The sequence below is a fragment of the Salarias fasciatus genome, chromosome 17, assembly GCF_902148845.1.
Source record: "Salarias fasciatus chromosome 17, fSalaFa1.1, whole genome shotgun sequence".
Classification (NCBI taxonomy): Eukaryota; Metazoa; Chordata; class Actinopteri; order Blenniiformes; family Blenniidae; genus Salarias; species Salarias fasciatus.
The window spans coordinates 12111866-12132530 of NC_043761.1; the positions used below are offsets into that span (position 1 = coordinate 12111866).

Below are 20665 nucleotides of genomic sequence, written 5' to 3' on the forward strand. Positions count from 1 at the left end.
CTCGCCAGGAGACGAGGATGAGGACGAGCCAGAGATGCCGGTTGGCCCCAGGCCGCGGCCTCTGTCTGACATCCAGCTGAAGGAGAAGGCCGTTCCCATGCCCGAGGCCCGGGCCTTCTTCATTTTCAGCCACACCAACAAGTAAGCCGTCGCTGGAGCGACGCCTCTTGGTTGCCTATTATCTTATTGTCCTGATTATCCTAATTCTGTGTCCTTCATTCTGCAGATTCAGGGTTCTGTGCCATAAAATCGTCAACCACAACATCTTCACCAACCTCATCCTCTTCTTCATCCTGCTCAGCAGCATCAGCCTGGCGGCAGAAGATCCCGTCAAGAACGATTCCTTCAGAAACCAGGTAACACGATCAGCGCCAACGTGCGCGTGTTTCAGTCCGGATGTACGGTGACGTGCAGGCCGAAGCGTTGGTGGCGATCATCAGTTGCCCACACACACACACACACACTCATTCTGAACTAAGTGGATTACAGCTGACAGCAACATATAGGAACCAAAGCTTATTGTGAGCGGCTTGTTACACTTAATGAGATTTCAGCCAGAGGACTGCAACTGTGATGAACTTCATGTTTAGAAGATGTGAAACACTTACGAGGCTTCGTTGTGTCTTTTTAACTTTTTAACCTATTTGTTTTTATTCAGACCCTGTGTGCACACAGTTTCCTCTGGCTTCAGGCTCAGTGTATAGAAGACGATTTCATTTAGGTTCCCCAGCAGAGACTATATATATTTACCCTCAAGCCATGTTATAAAACGGCTGTGGATAGAAAGAATACGCTTTATTTTCTTCATATACGTAGCAATATAAAGTCCAACCTCGCTGCAGCCAAATGTAAAAACCAAGCTGTGTGTGTGTGTGTGTGTGTGTGTGTGTGTTTTGTCTGCATTTTTCCCCCTCTGTAAATATAAATTCCCCAGGGCCTCATACAGATCTGTTTTCATGGCTTTTTCTACAAGACCCAATCTAGTACAATTAACCCTTCAATGAATTATTAATGAAATTAAACATCCTGTTTCTTTTTTATTATTTCTACTGTTTCAGTATTTATTTTGGTCCGACCGGGATTTATTATCTTCAGACATGAACTTCAGCTTTTTTTCTTTGCCGGCTGTGGAGGGGGGGGGTCCTGGAAGATAGCAACATTGCCAGGCTGTTTTCCAGAGTTCTCCGGTTGCTTTGACGTTATTCAAATATATCTAATATCCCAACTCAGCGGTTGAAACAGTCCGTGTGTCTCTTTGTGTTTGTAGATCCTGGGCTATGCAGATCACGTCTTCACTGGACTTTTCACCATTGAGATCATTCTTAAGGTAGCAATGAGATGAAATCACTGTGCTTAAATGAGCTGTCAACTGTTTTCTGCGCACGTGAGAGAATTTTCCAACTGAATGAGGGGGAAAAAAAGCAACTAGACGCGTGAACTTTGACCCTCACAGATGACCGCATATGGAGCCTTCCTCCATAAAGGCTCGTTCTGCAGGAACTACTTCAACATCCTGGATTTGGTGGTGGTCAGTGTGTCTCTCATCTCCTCCGGAATACAGTGAGTTCAGTCCTCTCTCCTCCCGGTGCATGTTTCACTCATAACTCCGCATGCTGCTACAAATAACATTACTCCAGACACACTCACCGATACGCCTGCGTAATGATATTTTTTTGATAAAAGCCTAACCATCCGAGACAAACAGAGAATACACGAGTTGTAAAGTGGCCAAAACAGCACAACATTGTGGTTTGTAAATTGGCCCGTGCTTCACACCTCTCTCCGTACCCCTAATAGCTTCACACTTCATTACTCGCCATCTTCTCTTTCTATGTGCTGCTTATTAAAGATGTTCTCTGCTTCTTGTAGCAAAATAACTCCTTGAAATGCTGTGATGTGTCTGATGTTTAATACGCTATGCTGCGCTCTCTGTCTCTAACGCCCAATAGACTAGACTTCTCGACGTAAGTTCACATTAGTCCGTATTGATAACCTCCCCCCTTTTTTTTTTTTTTTTAAACAGACCTTCACCTTTAACCGTGTAGAGCTGTCAGTCTTTTGGTTTTGGTATTTCTATGGTTTTGGAGAGTTGAGTCAAAGCCTCATCCAGAGCGAGAATCATTATTATTACGACTCGGTTTACTTTAATAATCACACCGCAGGCAGCATTATTAGTTCTGAACCAGAAAAAAACACATTTTATCTGGGAAATTATCCCGAATCCTCCGATACCCATAGCCACCTTTCATATTTAATTAAAGCAAATGAGAGTGTTTGTGTTAATGACTCGGCGATCAGCTTTTTTTTTTTTTTTTTGTCATAAATCTGAAGAGCAGGTCAAATCCGGTTCTCGTGTTCATGGATGAGGGGAAACTCTCCCGGGCAATAGAAATGACACCCGAATGCTAAAACTCAGTGGTCTCTGCCTGTTAAAGGTAGTGAGCGAGCGGGATTTTTCCTGAACGTTTCACAGTCAAACTAACCGCGGTGGTGTTGCTCCTGCACGCTGTTTGTTTCTGTGTTTAAACGCACTTCCCGTGAAGTAACTTTGCTGCTAAATACCGTATTGGTTCAATTGTGAAACAACACTCTTTTTTTTCGAAGGGTCATATTTAAGAAGCAGGTGGGTGAAATCCTTTTTTTTTTTTTTTTTCATGAATACATGAGTTTTATTTTCATGGGTTTAAACATCTGTCGCTAACATTTTCAAACGCCTGTAATGAGACGGCGGCACATGTGCTTAATAGCGCGACTTTACGGATCTCGTCGGATATTTCCCGGTCACGTCCCGTTTTACACGCAGTCTCCAGATTCATGTCCCCCGTCCGTCTTCCCCGCACTGATCTTCTGCCTCGCCGGTTCTTCCTCCAGCTGTCGCCACTCTAATGTCCCCGCTCCTCCCGCAGCGCGTCATCCGAAACATTTCAGACGCAGCATTTAAAGCCTTCAGTCGACTTGTTGACGTCAACATCCAGAATTTTTATGTGTTCGCTACTCGCACCCAGCGTTTTACTGTCTTCAAGCCACCAAAACTCAACAAAACAGCTACTGGCGCCCATTTTATCACACTTATTGGACCAATACGGTATTTTTTTGATTTATCTGCAGATCTCTTATCATGTTATAGGAAAAATGCAATAGAGCAGAAAGCTCAATGTAAAGCTGACACAAGACAAGAAAATAGCCTCTGCTTGTCTAAATTATGGGCATTCATCTAAAAAAAGCACTGTAAATACACTGTTCACATGACAGATCGCCTGTTTGTGTTGTCTCATAATGTGACAGCATGAAATATGGCCCACATCTCCGAACATGAAGGAGCCGCGGCGCCGTGGCCAGCATAACCTGCTGTCTATTTTTGGTCTCTAATAGATGGATAAAGTACTTCTCGCCGTCGGGCGATTGGTAAATCGTCGTCAAATTTTGAAACATTTCAAAACGCGGTGTTTCAAAATCCTTTGACGTCTGTCTGGGTTGTTTTGCAACCATGAAATAATCCGCACGGATGGTTTGGCTGTGAGATGCGCCCGATAACATCCCGCTCCGCACAGACTGCCTTTAACCGCCCTCGAACTTTACCTTCGTCTGTAACCAGCTGCACAGCGGATGTCCTTTCCTCACTTTCTGTTTTGAAGTCAGCACAGAGCAGTGTTTCCCTTTAAATCACTCCCTCTGACAAGTCACTCCCTCAACAGTATACATTGACATTTTGAATTTTCCTATTTTTTTTTTTTCCTTCAACTTTTATCACATTGGAGGAAAAAGTTTTGAGCCTATAATCGACATTATTAAAGCAGATTTTTTAGATATTTGATAACTGCCGATAGTCAAGCAGTAATGAAAGCTCCTGTCATGGAAGCGTCTGTTTCCAAACATTCATTTTACAATTCAAAATGTCACTGTATGAATCTGATTCCTCTGGCTCGTGTGTAGAAGTCATTCCTTTGGATCACCTCTTTTGAAAGGCCACACAGTTGTGACCTCCGTCTGGTACTGACACTCTCTTACAGCACAATAAACCTCTGTTTGCCTGTAAATGTCTGTCAGTGTCCTCGTGTCGCTCTGTCATCATTTCACCCGTGTGTGCTCGTCCACGTGTCGTTCGTATTTCTATATTTCTACGTGTGTGTGTGTGTGTGTGTGTGTGTGTGTGTGTGTGTGTGCGTGCGTTCATGTCTTTCGGTAAATTACATTTATTATGATTGTGAGTAGTTCCTGTTGAAAAGAGAAGCTCTGCTGAAACCTGTGATGAGTGTGGGAGGACAGTTTGTCACATTTACACTTGAAATAATGTGCTTTAGTTAAAAAAAAGCACTTTTTTTGAATAAGAATCTTCATTCTTCTTCTCTAAGTAGATTTATTCTGTTCGGTTCACGTGTGCGTTTGTATTGTGATCATTTTAATCTCCATGTGTTGTGGCCACTGTTCGTGTTGAGAAACACAGATGCTCCTGAAAGCACTCTGTGGCGTGTTTAGAAAACCTGTGAACAGTTCAGTGTGCTTGAGATCGGCTCCGCCTGTCAGAGGTTTGACCTCGCTCGTGTGTTTCAGGTCCAGCGCAATTAATGTGGTGAAGATCCTGAGAGTCCTGCGAGTGCTGCGGCCGCTGCGGGCCATCAACCGAGCCAAAGGACTGAAGGTTAAACGCTCCCACAGCTGGAACGAACACACACTCCGACGCGGAAGACGTCAAGACGTACTGACTTGTGATTGTGTCGCGTTTCCAGCACGTGGTCCAGTGTGTCTTCGTGGCCATCAGGACCATCGGCAACATCGTCATCGTCACCACGTTACTCCAGTTCATGTTCGCCTGCATTGGAGTCCAGCTATTCAAGGTAAATTCATCAAATATACATCGAATCTCGTTTATTTTATTTTGTTTTCTCTCTATATGAACACCGACTTTGCCCCTCCTTTCATCAGGGAAAGTTCTCCTACTGCACCGACAGCTCCAAGCAGACCCAGGCGGAGTGCAAGTGAGCGACCCCACCTTCACGTCACATTCTAATCTTACAGTCCAGCCACTGAATTAATCATTTGATCCGATCGTGTGGTGCTCCTGCCTGCGTTCTCAGGGGTTTCTTCATCATGTATAAGGACGGCGACGTGGCGAAGCCAGAGCGGAAGCATCGGCACTGGGAAAACAGCGACTTCAACTTCGACGACGTCCTGCAGGGCATGATGGCTCTGTTCGCCGTTTCCACCTTTGAAGGCTGGCCGGGGTAAAATAATGAAGATCCTGTTTTGTTGAAATGTCGCCTCGACGCGTCCGAGTCTTGTGATCTCATTTCCCCGCCGCTCCGTCCCCCCGTCAGGTTACTGTACCGGGCCATCGACTCCCACGCCGAGGACGTCGGCCCCATCTACAACTACCGCGTGGTCATCTCCATCTTCTTCATCATCTACATCATCATCATCGCCTTCTTCATGATGAACATCTTCGTCGGTTTCGTCATCGTCACGTTCCAGGAGCAAGGAGAGCAGGAGTACAAGAACTGCGAGCTGGACAAGAACCAGGTATCGTTTCTGTGTGTGTTTTGAATGAAGAACACACTGCTATAGCTTTTCGCTCGCGATGACTTTTCTGCGTTCCGTTTGCGCCGCAGCGTCAGTGCGTGGAGTACGCCCTGAAGGCCCGCCCGCTGCGCCGCTACATCCCCAAGAACCCCTACCAGTACAAGGTGTGGTACGTGGTCAACTCCACCTACTTCGAGTACCTGATGTTCACGCTCATCCTGCTCAACACCATCTGCCTGGCCATGCAAGTGAGTAACGCGTCCGTCGAGTGGCGCACGTTGCACGAGCACACGCACGGGCTTTTGCGGACGCTCACGGGTCGTCCGTCCCCCTCCGCAGCACCACGGTCAGACGAAGAACTTCAACGACGCCATGAACATCCTCAACATGCTCTTCACCGGACTCTTCACGGTGGAGATGATCCTCAAGCTCATCGCCTTCAAGCCCAGGGTAGGTGGACGTCCGCGCACGTCGGCGTCACGCCGAGTATTGTGGAGCACAGAAACGCACCCAAAAAAAAAAAAGCATTTTACTTGTGAGAATGATCCAATAGACGAAAATAATGAAATCCACATAATTGACGGCTGATGTTGTGCGCTCCTAATCACTTCCTGATTTCTTCCAGATTGTAATTACTGTACCGTGGATTTAAAATATGATTAGTGGACAGCACCATGTGGTTTTTAATCTCCCCCCGCTCCCTCGCCGCCCCGCCGTTGTTGCCGTGTAGCTGCCCGGGTTTATTGGTCCGATCTCAGACGTTCCTGGTGCGTCAGCTATTTAAACAGTAACAGATGGGAGCGCTTCCCCCGTTACAGCAGAGTTAGTGGAAAATCCTTGAACCCGATCAATAGCGAAAAGCATATTTTAACGTAACGTTTCACTCGTACTCTCTGTTCTGGCGCGATACGTAGACGCTGTAAACCAAACGATCAAAGCAGGAGCAAAGATTGGTGGTTTTATTGATCCAAACGCTTCCAGAACACACAAAAAAAATCCCAGTGTGTCGTCTTTATTAACTCATGTGAGGCGGAGAAATATAATGAAATGAGTCTGTTCAACACTGCTGCTGTTCTCTTTGTATATATTGTGTTTCAAATCAATACATTATAATCAAAGTCTTAACTATGAATCCAACGACTGCTCTGGTGGGGATACAGTCATTGTATAAAGCAAATAATTACTTTTCTCTTCTGTTTGATTAAGTTGCTTAAAGATTGTGATCAGAATTAATGAAGGTCATTCAGAACAGCATCAGTATTTTGGAGACTCTTTTCAATGTGCTAATTGATATTGAATTCTTGTTTTTTTTTCTGAATAACGTTAAAATGCAGTGTTTTCTTTGGAATAAGTGAAAATGGTTCGATTCTGTGCGTGAATGCTCGCTCCAGTTCCATGGGTTGGGAATTGACATCACGCTGCTTCCATTTACTGAATGTTTTATTACAGGGTCGGGCAAATGTAATCATGATGAAGCCCATAAAAAATTCAACTTGACTTCCCAGAGAGACTAAACACTTCTGCCACATGCATCCGTTATTATTATGGCGACTAGTTTATTGAAAAGTACTGACTGGGAAATAAGTTTTGTAAATAAACACGCATTAGTTTGAAGTTATTATTATTGTGTTTGCCATTGACATCAGGGTAATTGAACATGCTTGGGAACAAAGTTCGATTCTTTACTGAGTTCAGAATGAGAAATATTTGATAGTGAAGTTTTGACGCAGCCTGGTAGCACATTCCCGACCTCTCCTGTGTGATGCACGGCGTATTGTATGATTTGACCTCCGTTTGATCAGCTTTTATGAACTTCTGCCTCCAGCCATCAGCCAGAGGAGCTGCGCTCTAATGTTTTTATTTCTCAGGTACTGAACGTGACACATCTGGAATGTGGAGTTTGTCTTTCTGTTTAATTTACGCTGTTTAACAGGTTTGATCGTCTGAGCCAAGGAGCAGCAAAAAAACCTCTTTTGACTTATTGTTTTCTTTTATTCCTATTTATAAAATACTCATAACCTGTGGATGTATAAATACATGTGTAGCAAATTACCGGTGTTCCAAAATCCTCACATTCCGTCCCAGAAAACAGCTGTTTAATGTTAAAGTTTGGATTTACTCTGATATCACAGCGACTGAAAATAGCCTAATTAAAACCAGAATATTCAAGGTTACCTTGCAGTATTTGCATAATGTCATGTGCAGATGAGTTATGGCAAGAGGAGTTTTTTCCCCCCCCCCTTTTCTTTTATAGCCGTACCGCAGCTGCTGATGACAGATGATGAAGCTGAAAATAGATCAGTAAGATTGATCTCCCTCCGTATCCCGTCTTCATCCGCCAATTTACTCATGATTTCCAACAACTGAGTCACATTTCAACTGCGGATGAAAGGCAGAGTTATCCCATAGTTTCTTTGCATTAGGCTGTAAAATAACCCACCTGTTCATCGGTAATTAGCTGCCTTTCAAATATAATTCCTCCAGCCAATAAAGCTGCTTTTGGCACACAGAAACTAACAGGTTTCTAATCTGCTGCTGCGACGCTGCAAACGTCATTAACCTCTCTTTAGAGTGAGGAACCGAGAAGTGGTCCAGACTCGGAATGAAGTTCATTTTATCTTGCATTAGTGTTTGAGAAGGACGCCCTGCAGCAGGCCTGTTTTCTAAAATGTCAAATCTTTCCTGCCATTTCGAGTTCGCTCGAGATTTCTCAACTTAAACTAATTCCCAGCTCTGCGATTGCTACAGATGTACTTTCTAAATAATGCTAAAAGTAAATGCTTTGCAGAAATTCTTCCTTTGAGTGAGCTGGCCTCAGTAAGTTAGTGTAATCACTGCTGAAGGGCCTCGAGAAGCAAATAACGGCGATCTAACGCACCCCCCCCCCTTAACCGAGCAGGAAGCGCAGCTCCGCTGGGTGAACAGATAACAACGGCGGAAACTTCCACGTGTCGCTTCATCAAGTGTTTTCTGCTCCCCGCGTCTTACTGTACAACGCCACACCACCTTAATGGGGGGGCTGCGAAGTGGCAGCAGATGTTGTTTTCCTTCTAACCTACCTTTCTTACCCCCCCCCCCCCCCCCCCTCCTCCTCCTCCTCCTCCTCCCCCCCTTGCTCACCTCATCCTGTGTAGGGGTACTTTAGTGATCCCTGGAATGTGTTTGATTTCCTCATCGTAATTGGCAGCATAATAGACGTCATTCTCAGTGAAATCAACGTAAGTACGAAGCCCCCTCCGCCCCCCCGCCCCTCGCCTCCCTCCCCCCACCCCCCCTCTCTGTCTGTGTCTCGTGTCTTCTCACTGTTGAATCTTTTATCTTCCTCTGTGGCTCTACTGTGTCTTGTGCTGCTACTTCTCCTCATCTCTCCCTCTTCTTTGTCAGCCTCTTCTCTCTCTTTCCTCTTCTTCTTCTTCTACTTCTTCCTCGTCCTTCTCTCCCCCTCGTCCTTAAATCCAAGATGGCCGCTGCCACTCAAGGGGGACCCCCCCCCCACTCCCTCGCCACGGCAGCCAGCTTCTTCCAGAGTCGAGCTGAGAGGCAGGGTTTAGCTTCTGTACCTCCAATGGTTATCTTTTTGGTTTTGTTTTGGGTTTTTTTCTGGTCACAGTGTGACTCCCGCTCAGGTTTGTTCCCCTCACTAACCAAACTAACCGACCAATCACACACAGCCTTACTCAGCTTTTTTTAACCTTGCTATGATGGGCATTTTTGTTTTGTTTTGTTTTTTTTTTTTTGGGTTGTAATTCCGTTGCAAATCTGCTCTCTACTGTTGTACCTGTTGACATTTGCTCTCATGGACGAGCATGACCAGCTGCCGCTGCTGCTCCTCGGCTGTCCATCTCTTCCAGACTGCCCCTCCTTTTCCCTTTTTCGGTTGTTTAATTTTGACCCTCTCTCCTCCGACTAAAAACTCCAGTGCACATGTATGTAATGTTTTTTATCTTATTTTTCTCCTCTCTCCTTTGATTTCCATTCTTCCCATTTTTTTTTTTTTTTTTTTCTAAATGTCTTATGTTCTGTCCTCTTCTGTTTGTTTGTTTTTTTTTTGTTTTTTCCTTTTTCTTTTTCTTTCCACCACTACGCAGCATTATTTTGTCGATGCATGGAACACATTTGATGCCTTGATAGTTGTGGGTAGCATTGTTGACATAGCGATCACTGAGGTTAACGTAAGTAGCCCAACTCCCTCCCTCCCTTTTTCCCGCCTGCCTGCTCTGCCATTCCCACACACACAAACAGACCGAGCGCTGATACTCATCTCGCATGCTCGGGGGTCGCTGGGAGACTCCGGCGCGCTCCCAGTCCTGCCAGATGTAGCAGGGAGCGGCGACCTCGCTGTCGTTTTGAGTAAAATGTTTTTTTTACACATCTGGATGCTTTTTGAAAAGGAAAAAAATTCTGTGATTTTTTATAGAAACTTCAAAAACATCTTGTTTTCAATCCCCTTTTGTTTTTTTCCTGGTGTTCATCCAGCACCATTTTTTTTTTCTTTTCTGTTGAACTTGTAGCTGCCTCAGATGGGTATTCATGCCTCGGTCTGCTCAGCATCAGTAGCATCAGAAACTATTGCATTGGCCAATAGAACCGACTGCATTTTCCCAGCACTTGGTTTGGTTTCCCACATTGGTTTTTGTTCGATTCCGTCATCAGTGCCACAGGGGAGGCTGTGCTTCTCCCCTGGCATGATGGACACTGTATAGCATGACAGATACAAAGGTGATATATCCAGGCCTGCGTTCAGGAAAGAGCATCTTTTTTGCAGATTTACAAATTACCAGAGAGATTTTTCTCATTTTATTTTTAATCAAAATTGCTTTCTTTTTTTTTTTTCTAAATATATATAACAGATTGTAATGTGCAGACATGGCAAACAATTTGATCCAGAAATGGATTTACTCAGGACCCATGAAATTTATGGAAATGTATGTATGAATTCATTTACCAGCGAGGTGGAGGCCCTATGGTCAGCAGCGGGGAGGAATAAGAATGAATATCTCAAACACAAGTCAGATGTCGAGTATCTATTCTATTTACACTCCAGGGATAATTGGTGTTTTATGCATGTGGGACCGAAAGAGCTGTTAGTCGGGAGGAGACTGCGAGTCCTGCAGTGCGTCACTGGACATTCACTGCATTTACACGATACTTTTCATGTCCCGACAGAGAAACATTTGCTAAACTGTGGAATATTTGGGGTTTTTTTTCCCCCTCTCTCTGCCAAAGTATATAATTCACTTAAATTTAATGTTCCGTTAAGACATGGTATTTCCAATAATAAAAATAATGTTCTTAAACATAAGTAGATAGGGAATCTCAGTTGAAATATGATGAAATATGAATGCAATAGAATAAGATCTTATATTTTTGAATCTCCCAGCGTTGTAAAAACTGAAAAGACGTGAACGTAAACTAGAATAAAGACGCTTTTCTGTTCGCCCAGCTGAGATCCACTCTGACAGGCCGGAGATATACACCTTTGTCATCTATACAACTCACTGATGTTGCACCTAACTCTTTGGTTTGGAGTTTGCCATTGATTTGATTGATTTATTTACTAAGAAATTAATCAGTTTGGTTACTTGGTTTGGAGTTTTTTTCTGAGCGATTTCATTTGTTTAATTTTTTTTTAATACACTGGTTTAAAGGCATGCCCCTAGTTCTTTCTTTATCTTCTTCCTCTGCGGCGGTTTCAGTCATTTGGATGATGAGATGCCCACGTTATCTTTACTTTATCTTTTCTTTTTAAGAAACCCTCCGCACTTTAACCCTGTGGAACCTCTGGACCATTTTTTGAACCGGGCCCCTGTCACCTGAACATTTTAAGCTTCAACTTGCTGCCGCATTTGCACTGGTTCGCAGATTAAGCCTTTTTTTGAGGCGATAACATCGATCTTCACGCTGCGTTTTGAAGTGGACAGTGAAGTGCAGCAACAAGCTGGATTTTAAGATGTCTTCACTTTGTTTTCAGTAAATATTAAGAGGCCAAAACGTCCCATCGGAGTGCATCCACGCTGCTCTGCTGGGCGCCTGTCGGCTTCGACGAGCTGCATTTTTTTCGCGGTCACCGAAACAGACCCGGGTCTCTGATCCTTCCCCAGCAACCTGCGGGTGCTTCTTAAACCTCGTCCGGTTTCTTTTTGAGTTTTTTTTTTTTTGTTTGTTTGTTTTTTTGGCTTGAGTAGAAGTAGTGTGAACAGATCGGTAGTGGTTTGCTCTGAGCGGTGTCTTGTGGACGATGCCAGTATGAGCTGCATCTGTTTCTCTTTTACTTTCTCTCTCTCTCTCTCTCTCTCTCTCTCTCCGGAATGCCTCCTCTTCTCCTCTCCATCCTCCTCCTCCTCGTCTATCTGAGCGTTTACCTCTTTTTTTTATGGATGTTTACTTTCTCTCCCTTCCTTCCTCTTCCTCTTTCTTCCTCTGTCTCTTTTCTTGTTGGTTTGCTTTCCTGAATTGCAGGCTGGGTAACATGGGTCTCTCATGTGTCACATGGCCCTCGGAGATCACGCAATTTTATTCTGTATATTCAGTTTTTCTTTATCAAAGATCTTTCTTGCATGATTTCCTATAAGAATAGTCCAATTTGTAATTTTGTAATGCCTTAAAATAAGTAAAATTAAGACACAAAAAGGTGCGTGGACCTGGGTTACTGGGTGAAATGTTTCCATGACACGCATGTTACCCACTGAAATGATTGAACTGATGAAGTTTTTGCTTGAAAATGTCGTACAATGTGAGAAAACAGCTCAAAGTTAAGTAACGATCCAATGAGCTGCATTTTTTAGTAACTCACATTGTAGCTCACACACAAAAAGTCACTTGTTTTTGTTGTTTCCACTGAATTTTGAGAGCCACAAGTTCACTGTAGTTTTTATTCGATATTTTTTATTTTTCAAAGAAATTTAAAAGTATTGATTATTACCAGAACAATTCGCCTCTGTGTCGTTGCTTTGATTTCAGTTTGAAATTAAAGCCCAGTCTGATTTAAATCGTACTCTGTCGTGACACACACAGTCAGGCACAGATTCTTCTCACACATCTGGTGTGAAACACTGATTCCTCCTTCCGTTCATCCTCCCTTCCTACCTTTAGTTCTTTCCCTCCTGCAGATCTTTTCCTTGATCCTTCCCTTCCTATTTTTTTTTCTTTCTACACTTGTCCTTCCTTCCCACTTTCCCTCCCTTCACTCCTCCTCAACCGCTGTTTTGTTCCTCATCAGAGGAATGCATACAGTCACACACACACACACAAGCACACACTCTCACACACACACAATACACCCTTGTTTCTGTTTTGGCTTTTTCAGACTGTCCTTTCTTGCCACATAAACAAAGTGTTTCTTTTGGTGTAATTCTGGACTTGAACTGTTTAGAAAAGTGGTCCAGAGTCAGAGTTGGTAAATACAGGTATATTGATAATCAATAGACAGTAACCTCTTTCTTTGTGCAAACATAACTGCACATGAGCATTATTGTCTGCTGGAAAAAAAAAAAAAAAAACCTTTAAAAATGCTTCATTCCTTCTTGTCTTCTTCTCTTTCCTTTCATTTCCTCTCTCATCTCCACCTCCTTATTTCTTTCTCCCTCCTTTATTTCATCTCTCAGAGTTAATCTACAGTAACCTGCTCACACTTCTCTTCATTCAGGGAGAAGACAGGTAGTAATGAAGCATTTATTTCAGGGGAAGGTTTTTTTTTTTTTGTTTTTTTTTCAGCAAGCAGCTCCTGAGTCATAGTTCAGGGATGTCAAACATGTGGACCACAACTTTGCATTATTATTCTTTTCTTAAGAAATGTAAAGTTGTTTGTAATAGAGGATGTAAAAAGTGCAAAATACATTCAAACTTTTTTGCAATCGAACAATGAAAATAATGTGACAGATCTGAAAAATGGTTTTGACACCCCTGCAACTAGCTGATCTCTGTCAGCTCAAATATTGCAATAGCAGCAATGACCAGTAGGTGTCTCCCTTCAGTTTATGTGTCGTCTGCTTTTCGATTTCCAAAAGCATCGAGCATTTTTATGAGTCAAAATGACTTATAATTGCACTTTTGTGATTATTCTTTGACCTGAAAATAGATTAAAATAGATGTGATTCGTTTACCGAGGCTAATTCCGTCCTGATTTCTCGCATTTTAATTATTGTCAGGTCAAAGGATGACTTTGATCGTTCAAGATGCGTTTGGTAAACTCGGCCGGAACTTAGTGACTGTTTCTGCACCGTAGCCTCAGCTGGCAGAAAGAAAAACGGATAGCTACAGAGGCGCCCATCCATCTCCCCAACACACACACACACACACACACACACACACACACACACACACACACACACACACACACACAGAGTCTTCTACTGCTTTGAAAAAAGGAGATAACAGAAGAGAATTAGCTTCATTTGACCCTCACAGAGGACGTGGCGACTCTATTTGCAGTTAAAGCCAACGTGTCTGGTCAGATGCTGCCCCTCCACTCTTCTGGTGGATTGTGGGAAGCTTTTTTTTTTTTTTTTATAAGCTTGACACGATTTACAAAGGAAGTAAAACTCACATACGGCAAACGCGCAGTGACACTACAGCAGACACACACAGGCGCTACTCTGGTGCTGATCTTTGTTGCCTTTCCTTAAAGCCAGCTGACTCCTCCTCGTCCTCGTCCTCCTCCTCTTCGTCCTCCTCTTCCTCCTCTTCCTCCTCTCACCCCCCTGTGGTAAGGCCAATGGTACGCTCTGACGGTAACCTCGCCCGCCTTCCTACCTCCTCCGATCTCTCTCCGCCCTCCCATGCCTCTCCTCTCGCTATGCCGTCCACGGTATGATCCGGAACTTTCCATCCACCTGGTCACCCGACCCCCCCCTCCCCCCTTCACCTCCTTTTGCCCGTGCTGTCGTCCTCCGCAGCATGCCCAGAGTGATATTTCTGTTGTTGTTGCTTCATATACATATATTTATATATGTATGTGTCGTGAAGGACTCTCTATCGTGCAGGCCTTGTGTTGGATCTGGTACTGTGACTTCCTCCGAGTGGCTGTTGTTTTCCGCCATGGCGCCCACCGTCCGCCCCATCTCCCACATGGCTTTGCAACATGTGCCCCCCCCTTCCCCTTACGGGTGTAGTGTTTTTTCCATGCTTCGCCATCAGTACGAGCCATCATGGTCACGCTATCACGCGATTGATCTATCTATCTATCGATCTGTCTATCTCTATCTTTCTATCGATCTATCTGTGTTTGTCTTTATGTTTGTCAGCGACTCGGTCCAGTTGTTTGTCTCTGCATAATTCAGATCAGTCTTCATTTTCAGTCTCTCTCGCTCTCTCTCTCTCTCTCTCTCTCTCTCTCTGTCCTGTTCTGTTACACTGACTGTCACTGTACCTCCCCTCTCTCACCCCCCCCTCCCCTCCCCACTGTCTCTACGGCGCAGTGGGGCCCACTGTGGTCCAGTCGTGGTATTACATGCAGTACAAGAATTGTGATTTACACTCCTCTGGAGGATGTGTCGTTTTCCAGCTCATCCGTCGGCGGAGTTCGGGACGGCTCGTGTCTCGAGTTACTCGTCAACGTTACATCAGAAAAACGCTCCGTGTCAGTTCCGAAAGCAATCAGTCTGCTTTCAGCTTCTTCTGCCGCAATCGAAGACAAACCAGGGCCGGTTTTTAGTGGATTTTCAAAACTCTTGACTCCTCGTGCTCCGTTGACGAGTAACATTTGACATTTGCTGTTCCAAACTGGGCCAAGGTGGGCTGGAGAACGGCAGAGTCCTTGCAGGAGCCCGCTGTGTGTTCTCTGTGGGATCAACATAAAGAAATGATGGCTTCCTGGAAAAACACTAACAGACTCAGAGGTCAGAGAGGACTGTTTTTAGGAGGACTGGTTTTGCTTGTGATGTTTAATTGCGTATTACAGGGAACAGAGGTGGCTCTGTCTGTTATATGTAGTCAGGTCTATTCAGTGCATGTTGGTGGAAGTGTGTAGATGTTGATTATTTAACAGCATAATTGCCGGAGCTGTCAGAGTGGCTCATGTTTCTGTGCTTGTATGAATTGCTAGTCGAAGATTCGCATGACTGATCGTCTGTTTGTGATGTAAATTGTGAATAATACCCTTAGCTGAGTGCTCATTTGCCATATTAACTGCATCAAGCCGTACACAAACTCTGATGTTGCCTTTGTTTTTCCGCCTTTTTGTCCCGGAAGAAGGAGCAGGAGCAGCATAAATAAATAAATCCGTATTAGAATAGCACTCAGCGAGACGGCTGAATATTTCATCGTGCAGTTAGTTCCTGTGGATGACGAGCAGCACAATAGACAGTTGGAAAACAGTGTCGCTCCACCTTGCACTTCAGGACTTTGCCAAGATACACTTGGAACGAGCTCAAGCGCATGCAAAATAGTGGATTATTTCAAAATGCACGCAGAGGTGAAACAGTGCAATTGAAGTGAGGATGGACGCGATGAAGAGATCACAGGTGATGCACTGGGCAGTGATGTCTCCATCCGGCTGAATATTGACTTCAGATTGTTCCTCCAAGTGGCCAGGTTCTCCGACAGACAAACAATTAGCTTTCCCACATGATTTATTGAAACAGGAATGGGCCCACAGGCTGGGATTTTCGTACTGTATCTGCTGTGAATTGTTATCAGTGATTTATGAAAGTGCTTTCCCGCATCGATGAAAGGCTCGCCGGACTATTCTCAGCCATTAGATTTTTAGTCTGTCGCAGCTCAGCATAACTTAATTCTCCAGCTTCATCGGGTTTTCCTCAGCGGGCCAAAAAGTGTGTAATGCTTGTTTTCAAGTGGGTTTTTTTTTTCATTGTTATATTGAGAAGGGTTAATGTTAGGAGCAATAAATTGGCTCACAGGGTTTGAAGACATCAGTCCAGTAGTCAGATGGCGCGTCTGGGCGTACTGAGTTCACAGGGAGGAGCAGTGACTGAAAGAGGCTCAGTCAGGAAGCTCCGCCGGAGGATTTGCTGATCTTGTTGTTGCCAAGTGATTTTTTCCATGAAGCCACGAAAATAAGCATGACTGCCCGATTCTCTCCCAGATCTCTCTTGTCAGTTGATTTTGATGGGATTTTGTAGGACGCAGATTTCCATTTATTAACTCAGTGTGTGTGTGTGTCTGTGTGTCTGTGTGTCTGTGTGCGTGCGCGTGTGTGTGTGTGTGTGTGTGTGTGTGTGTGTGTGTGTGTGCGCCATGCATATTTACATCCATATCTGTGTGGGTGGGAATATGCATGTAAATGTAACCTGTATGTCTGTCTGTGCATGTGTGTGTGTGTGTGTGTGTGTGTGTGTGTGTGTGTGTGTGTGTGTGACCATCTTTACTTGTATGGTGTGTGTGTGTGTGTGTGTGTGTGTGTGTGTGTGTGTGTGTGTGTGTGTGTGTGTGTGTGTGTGTGTGTGTGGGTGTGTCTCCCTTACCTATTTGCATGTGTTCCCATGCGTCCTGTGTTTTTTCAAAAAAAAAAAAAAAAAAAAAATCAACAACAAAAAACACCAAACCCCACCAAAAGGGACTGCAGAACTCTGAAGAGAACGCCAGGATCTCCATCACCTTCTTCCGGCTGTTCCGCGTGATGAGGCTGGTGAAGCTGCTGTCTCGCGGGGAAGGGATTCGGACCCTGCTGTGGACCTTCATCAAATCCTTCCAAGTGAGGGGAGAACCGGACACAACATGCTCGAGCAGGGGCGGGGGTCGGGTTTGCACAGGACAGGAGCGGTGGAGGGGAAAGGCTTTAACCCTCCTGTGACCCAGATGACGTATCGTCACACATCCTCTGTGTAATTGACCTAAATTTAAAAAGGGAGTCATGTTAATAGATATCTATTAGATGTTTGACGTGACAGTATTTTTTGCTAAAAACGTTCAGTGTTACAGTTGCAAGCATTTAACCATTCGGCTCTTCTCCTACACGTTCCTTGTGTTTAATGTTGTAAAGCATTGATCATTAAAGTCTCATTAAAGCTTAATTTCACTGATCAGTAAAGTCTGCAGAAAGGCTTATTTGGCTGTGAAGACATAATTAACCCTTTAAAAATGAAGTTAAACTGTAAGCATGTACTGACGGAACAGTTTAAAATCAAATCTAATGGAAGAGGATTAAACAACCTTAAATTTCACTTTTGTTTTTATGACAGACTTGAAGTAGAAGATGCTAAAAATCCTTCCTCCTGCAGTCACTACGGACTCGGGTTGTAATCATGTCAGATCTGAGACACAGGAGGCTGAAACTGCCCCTGTTCTGGTGTAAATCCACCCTGTGAGAGTCTCACGAGCCACCTTTCGTCTCCTTGCCTCGTCCCTCCTTCCTTCTGCAGTCAGGCAGGTTTTAAAGGAGGACAGGAAGGAGGGATGGCGTGAGGTAACGGAGGGGAGGTTCGGGAGTCTCTCTGACGAGGCAGGAAGGGACGTAGGGACATAAAAGTTGGGAAACAGGGAAAAGCTCATAGCAAAAAGTCTACTTATCTTCCTCTCCTTTACTCCACTTCCTTCTCATTCTCTCTCCTTCTTACTCCTCGATACTCTCCAACACCCTACACCCTACTACTAACCTCCTGAGAGCTCGCCATTTCCTGTAGGCAGGTTAAGCATTAGATAAGATTAACGGAGCACTCCACCAAAAAATGAAATCATTTGATAGAGAGTTACAGAGAAATGAACATGACCTGTTCTCTCTCCTGTGTGAGCTGAGATGGGCCACATCATCTGACAGGACCAAAAAAAAAAAAAAAAAAAATCAAATACCACAGTTATTAATCTGTATTTAACATGCTGACAGTACTTTACTCTGACAAGCATTTTCTGCTCCATCCGCCGGTGAAGCGATTGTTCAATTTGTAGTTTTTTGGATTCAGCATGATTTGGCCCTGCTCTTCCATGCACAGGAGCAACGTTAGCCAGGAGCTCAGTTCCTCACACTCGCCTCGGCGCTGAAATATCCGGTTGGTTGCCTCCATTTGCATCATGCCGGGACTGACCTGCTGGCTAAATACAGAGAGCAGTTTGTACTTTATTGAGGCTTTTTTTTTTTCACTCTGAAGTCAGATGATTTGTCCTGCGTTGTTTTTGGTGTTGTGCCACATGGGACTGCCGATCCATTCACTTTCATGAAGAAGCGGTTAAGTTAGATACAGAAGGAGTTTTCCTCGACCCTGGTAAATCATTTGTACGTGCGCTGTGTCGGATCTGCGTGGAAGTGAATGGCCTGCAGTCCCGGCGCATGGCTCCGGTTGCAGACGGCCTGTCACTGACGGCTCTCTCCTCTCTTCAGGCTCTACCCTACGTAGCTCTGCTTATAGTGATGCTCTTCTTCATATACGCTGTCATCGGCATGCAGGTAAGCTGTTGACGTGTCCCCCCCCCCCCTCCTCCCGTGTCCCTCCCTGCGTCCTCCTGTCTTTTCTCTCCTTCAGCGAGCTTTCGTACTGTGTCCTCCGTCCTGGAGTCTTGTCGTCCAGAGGTCCTGGTCCAGTTGTCACTCCTCCTCTTCCTCCTCTCTCTCTCTGTTGCTCCACAGTGACTGTTCCTCTTTGTTCCTCTTTGTCTCTCTGTCTGTCCTCCCGTTTCTCCTGCAAGCTGTTGTGTCGTTTTTCTCTCTCTGGTGATGAGTGGGAGGCACTTTGATTTGATTTTCTGGTGGACGGCTGGCCTCTAATTCTGATTGACTTCCTCCTGCCGATGCTGATACCATGTGCTGTGACTGCTCCTTCCCCCCCCCCCTCCTCCCGTACAGATGTTTGGTAAAATAGCGCTGCAGGACCACACACAGATCAACAGGAACAACAATTTCCAGACATTTCCTCAGGCAGTGCTGCTGCTCTTCAGGTGAGGAAGACTGAAAATGCTCTTGTTGCCTCTTTTTGAATTTAGAAATGTTGCATTTTAAACACACAGCTGATGCAAAACTCACATATCCAAATGTGTATATCAACATATACATTCACAAGGTGCATACATGTGTATTCCTTCTTCGTGGATTTAAAATCTCATCATAAACTTTAATAACCCTGCATTAAAAGCTTTTTTTTTTTCCTTCTTTTATTCTCCACTTAGATCCTCGTCCCCTTACAATGAAACCACATCCGCACTTTGCATTGTGCGGCGGGTTAATTAAAGGCCAGGATATCTGAAAATGTCAAGCTATAAATTTAGCCGACTCTTTGACATAACCCCGCTGCGGCGAGGAAAGGTGTTGTCAGTTTTTTAACTCGCCGCCTCCTTTTTAGAGGGCGGCTGGATCGCTGGGTGTCAGCAGATCACGAGTTAATGTTGGTTTACTGTGAGATATTCTGATCCTCTGATGAGCAAATTATCTGCGCCGTCATTAGAGGAGTCCACTGATACAGATATAAACCGCCCGCAGAAAGAAACCTCTCGCTTCCACACTCTTGCGACGCTGGTAAGATTCCATGTGAGGGAAGAAAAGCAAAGAAACTGAAAGGATAGAAATGTCATGAATCTCATTTAGGACCCAGCTTTTCTTTTTTTGGATGTATTTTAATACAGAATGCACCATTCCTATCCGTTCATTTTTGAAGCAGACCCCTACATGGAATATAACGTAGCTTTGCGCTTCCATTCAGGCAGATGAAAACCTCGGGATACTTCATATCTGCTCATCGTTTGTGATTTATTTCAAATCCAGCCGACAGTAACAAATTTATGGATCCCACAAAATGGTTCACTTTCCCAAAACCAGCAGCTGCTGACTTTAAATATTAAATGCGATGAAGTATTCAGAATGGAAGTCGGTTTCAATCTGTCACATGCAACAACTAAAGAGCCAAGAAGCTTTATTGTCATATAAAAATAAAAATAAAATGATAGTGCCTTTATGCCTGCTCTGTAAATTCAGCGTATCGGGGTTTGATTAACTGATGTACAGTTGCTTTTTGTGCCGTTTTTACTCTGAGAGTGGTGTTTAAAATATGCACATCTCCTTCTTTTTTGTCTTTATAATTATTTGTGTGCGTGCTTGTGTGTGTGTGTGTGTCTGTGTGTGTGTGTGCATCACTGCCTGCTTGTATGCTTCGCTGCATACACGCACACGTGATCGTGTCGCTTCCTCGGCGTGTACCTGTGCACGCATGTCTCGTTTGCATGCACCTGCGTTGATGTGCGTACATACTTGTGCGGGTGTGTGTGTGCG

General features: G+C 44.4%; 1 protein-coding gene across 1 annotated transcript in view; it reads left to right on the top strand.

Moving 5' to 3' along the window:
* Window positions 1–20665, top strand: part of cacna1c (calcium channel, voltage-dependent, L type, alpha 1C subunit) — a 110328-nt gene that overhangs the window by 81563 nt on the left and 8100 nt on the right. Inside the window, 16 exon segments of the mRNA XM_030113594.1 lie at window positions 9–141; window positions 227–356; window positions 1268–1327; window positions 1454–1560; window positions 4552–4639; window positions 4728–4835; window positions 4924–4976; window positions 5076–5222; window positions 5316–5517; window positions 5607–5765; window positions 5857–5967; window positions 8652–8735; window positions 14144–14233; window positions 17030–17167; window positions 18788–18853; window positions 19250–19341. Of these exon segments, the coding sequence (XP_029969454.1) occupies window positions 9–141; window positions 227–356; window positions 1268–1327; window positions 1454–1560; window positions 4552–4639; window positions 4728–4835; window positions 4924–4976; window positions 5076–5222; window positions 5316–5517; window positions 5607–5765; window positions 5857–5967; window positions 8652–8735; window positions 14144–14233; window positions 17030–17167; window positions 18788–18853; window positions 19250–19341 (1768 nt within the window).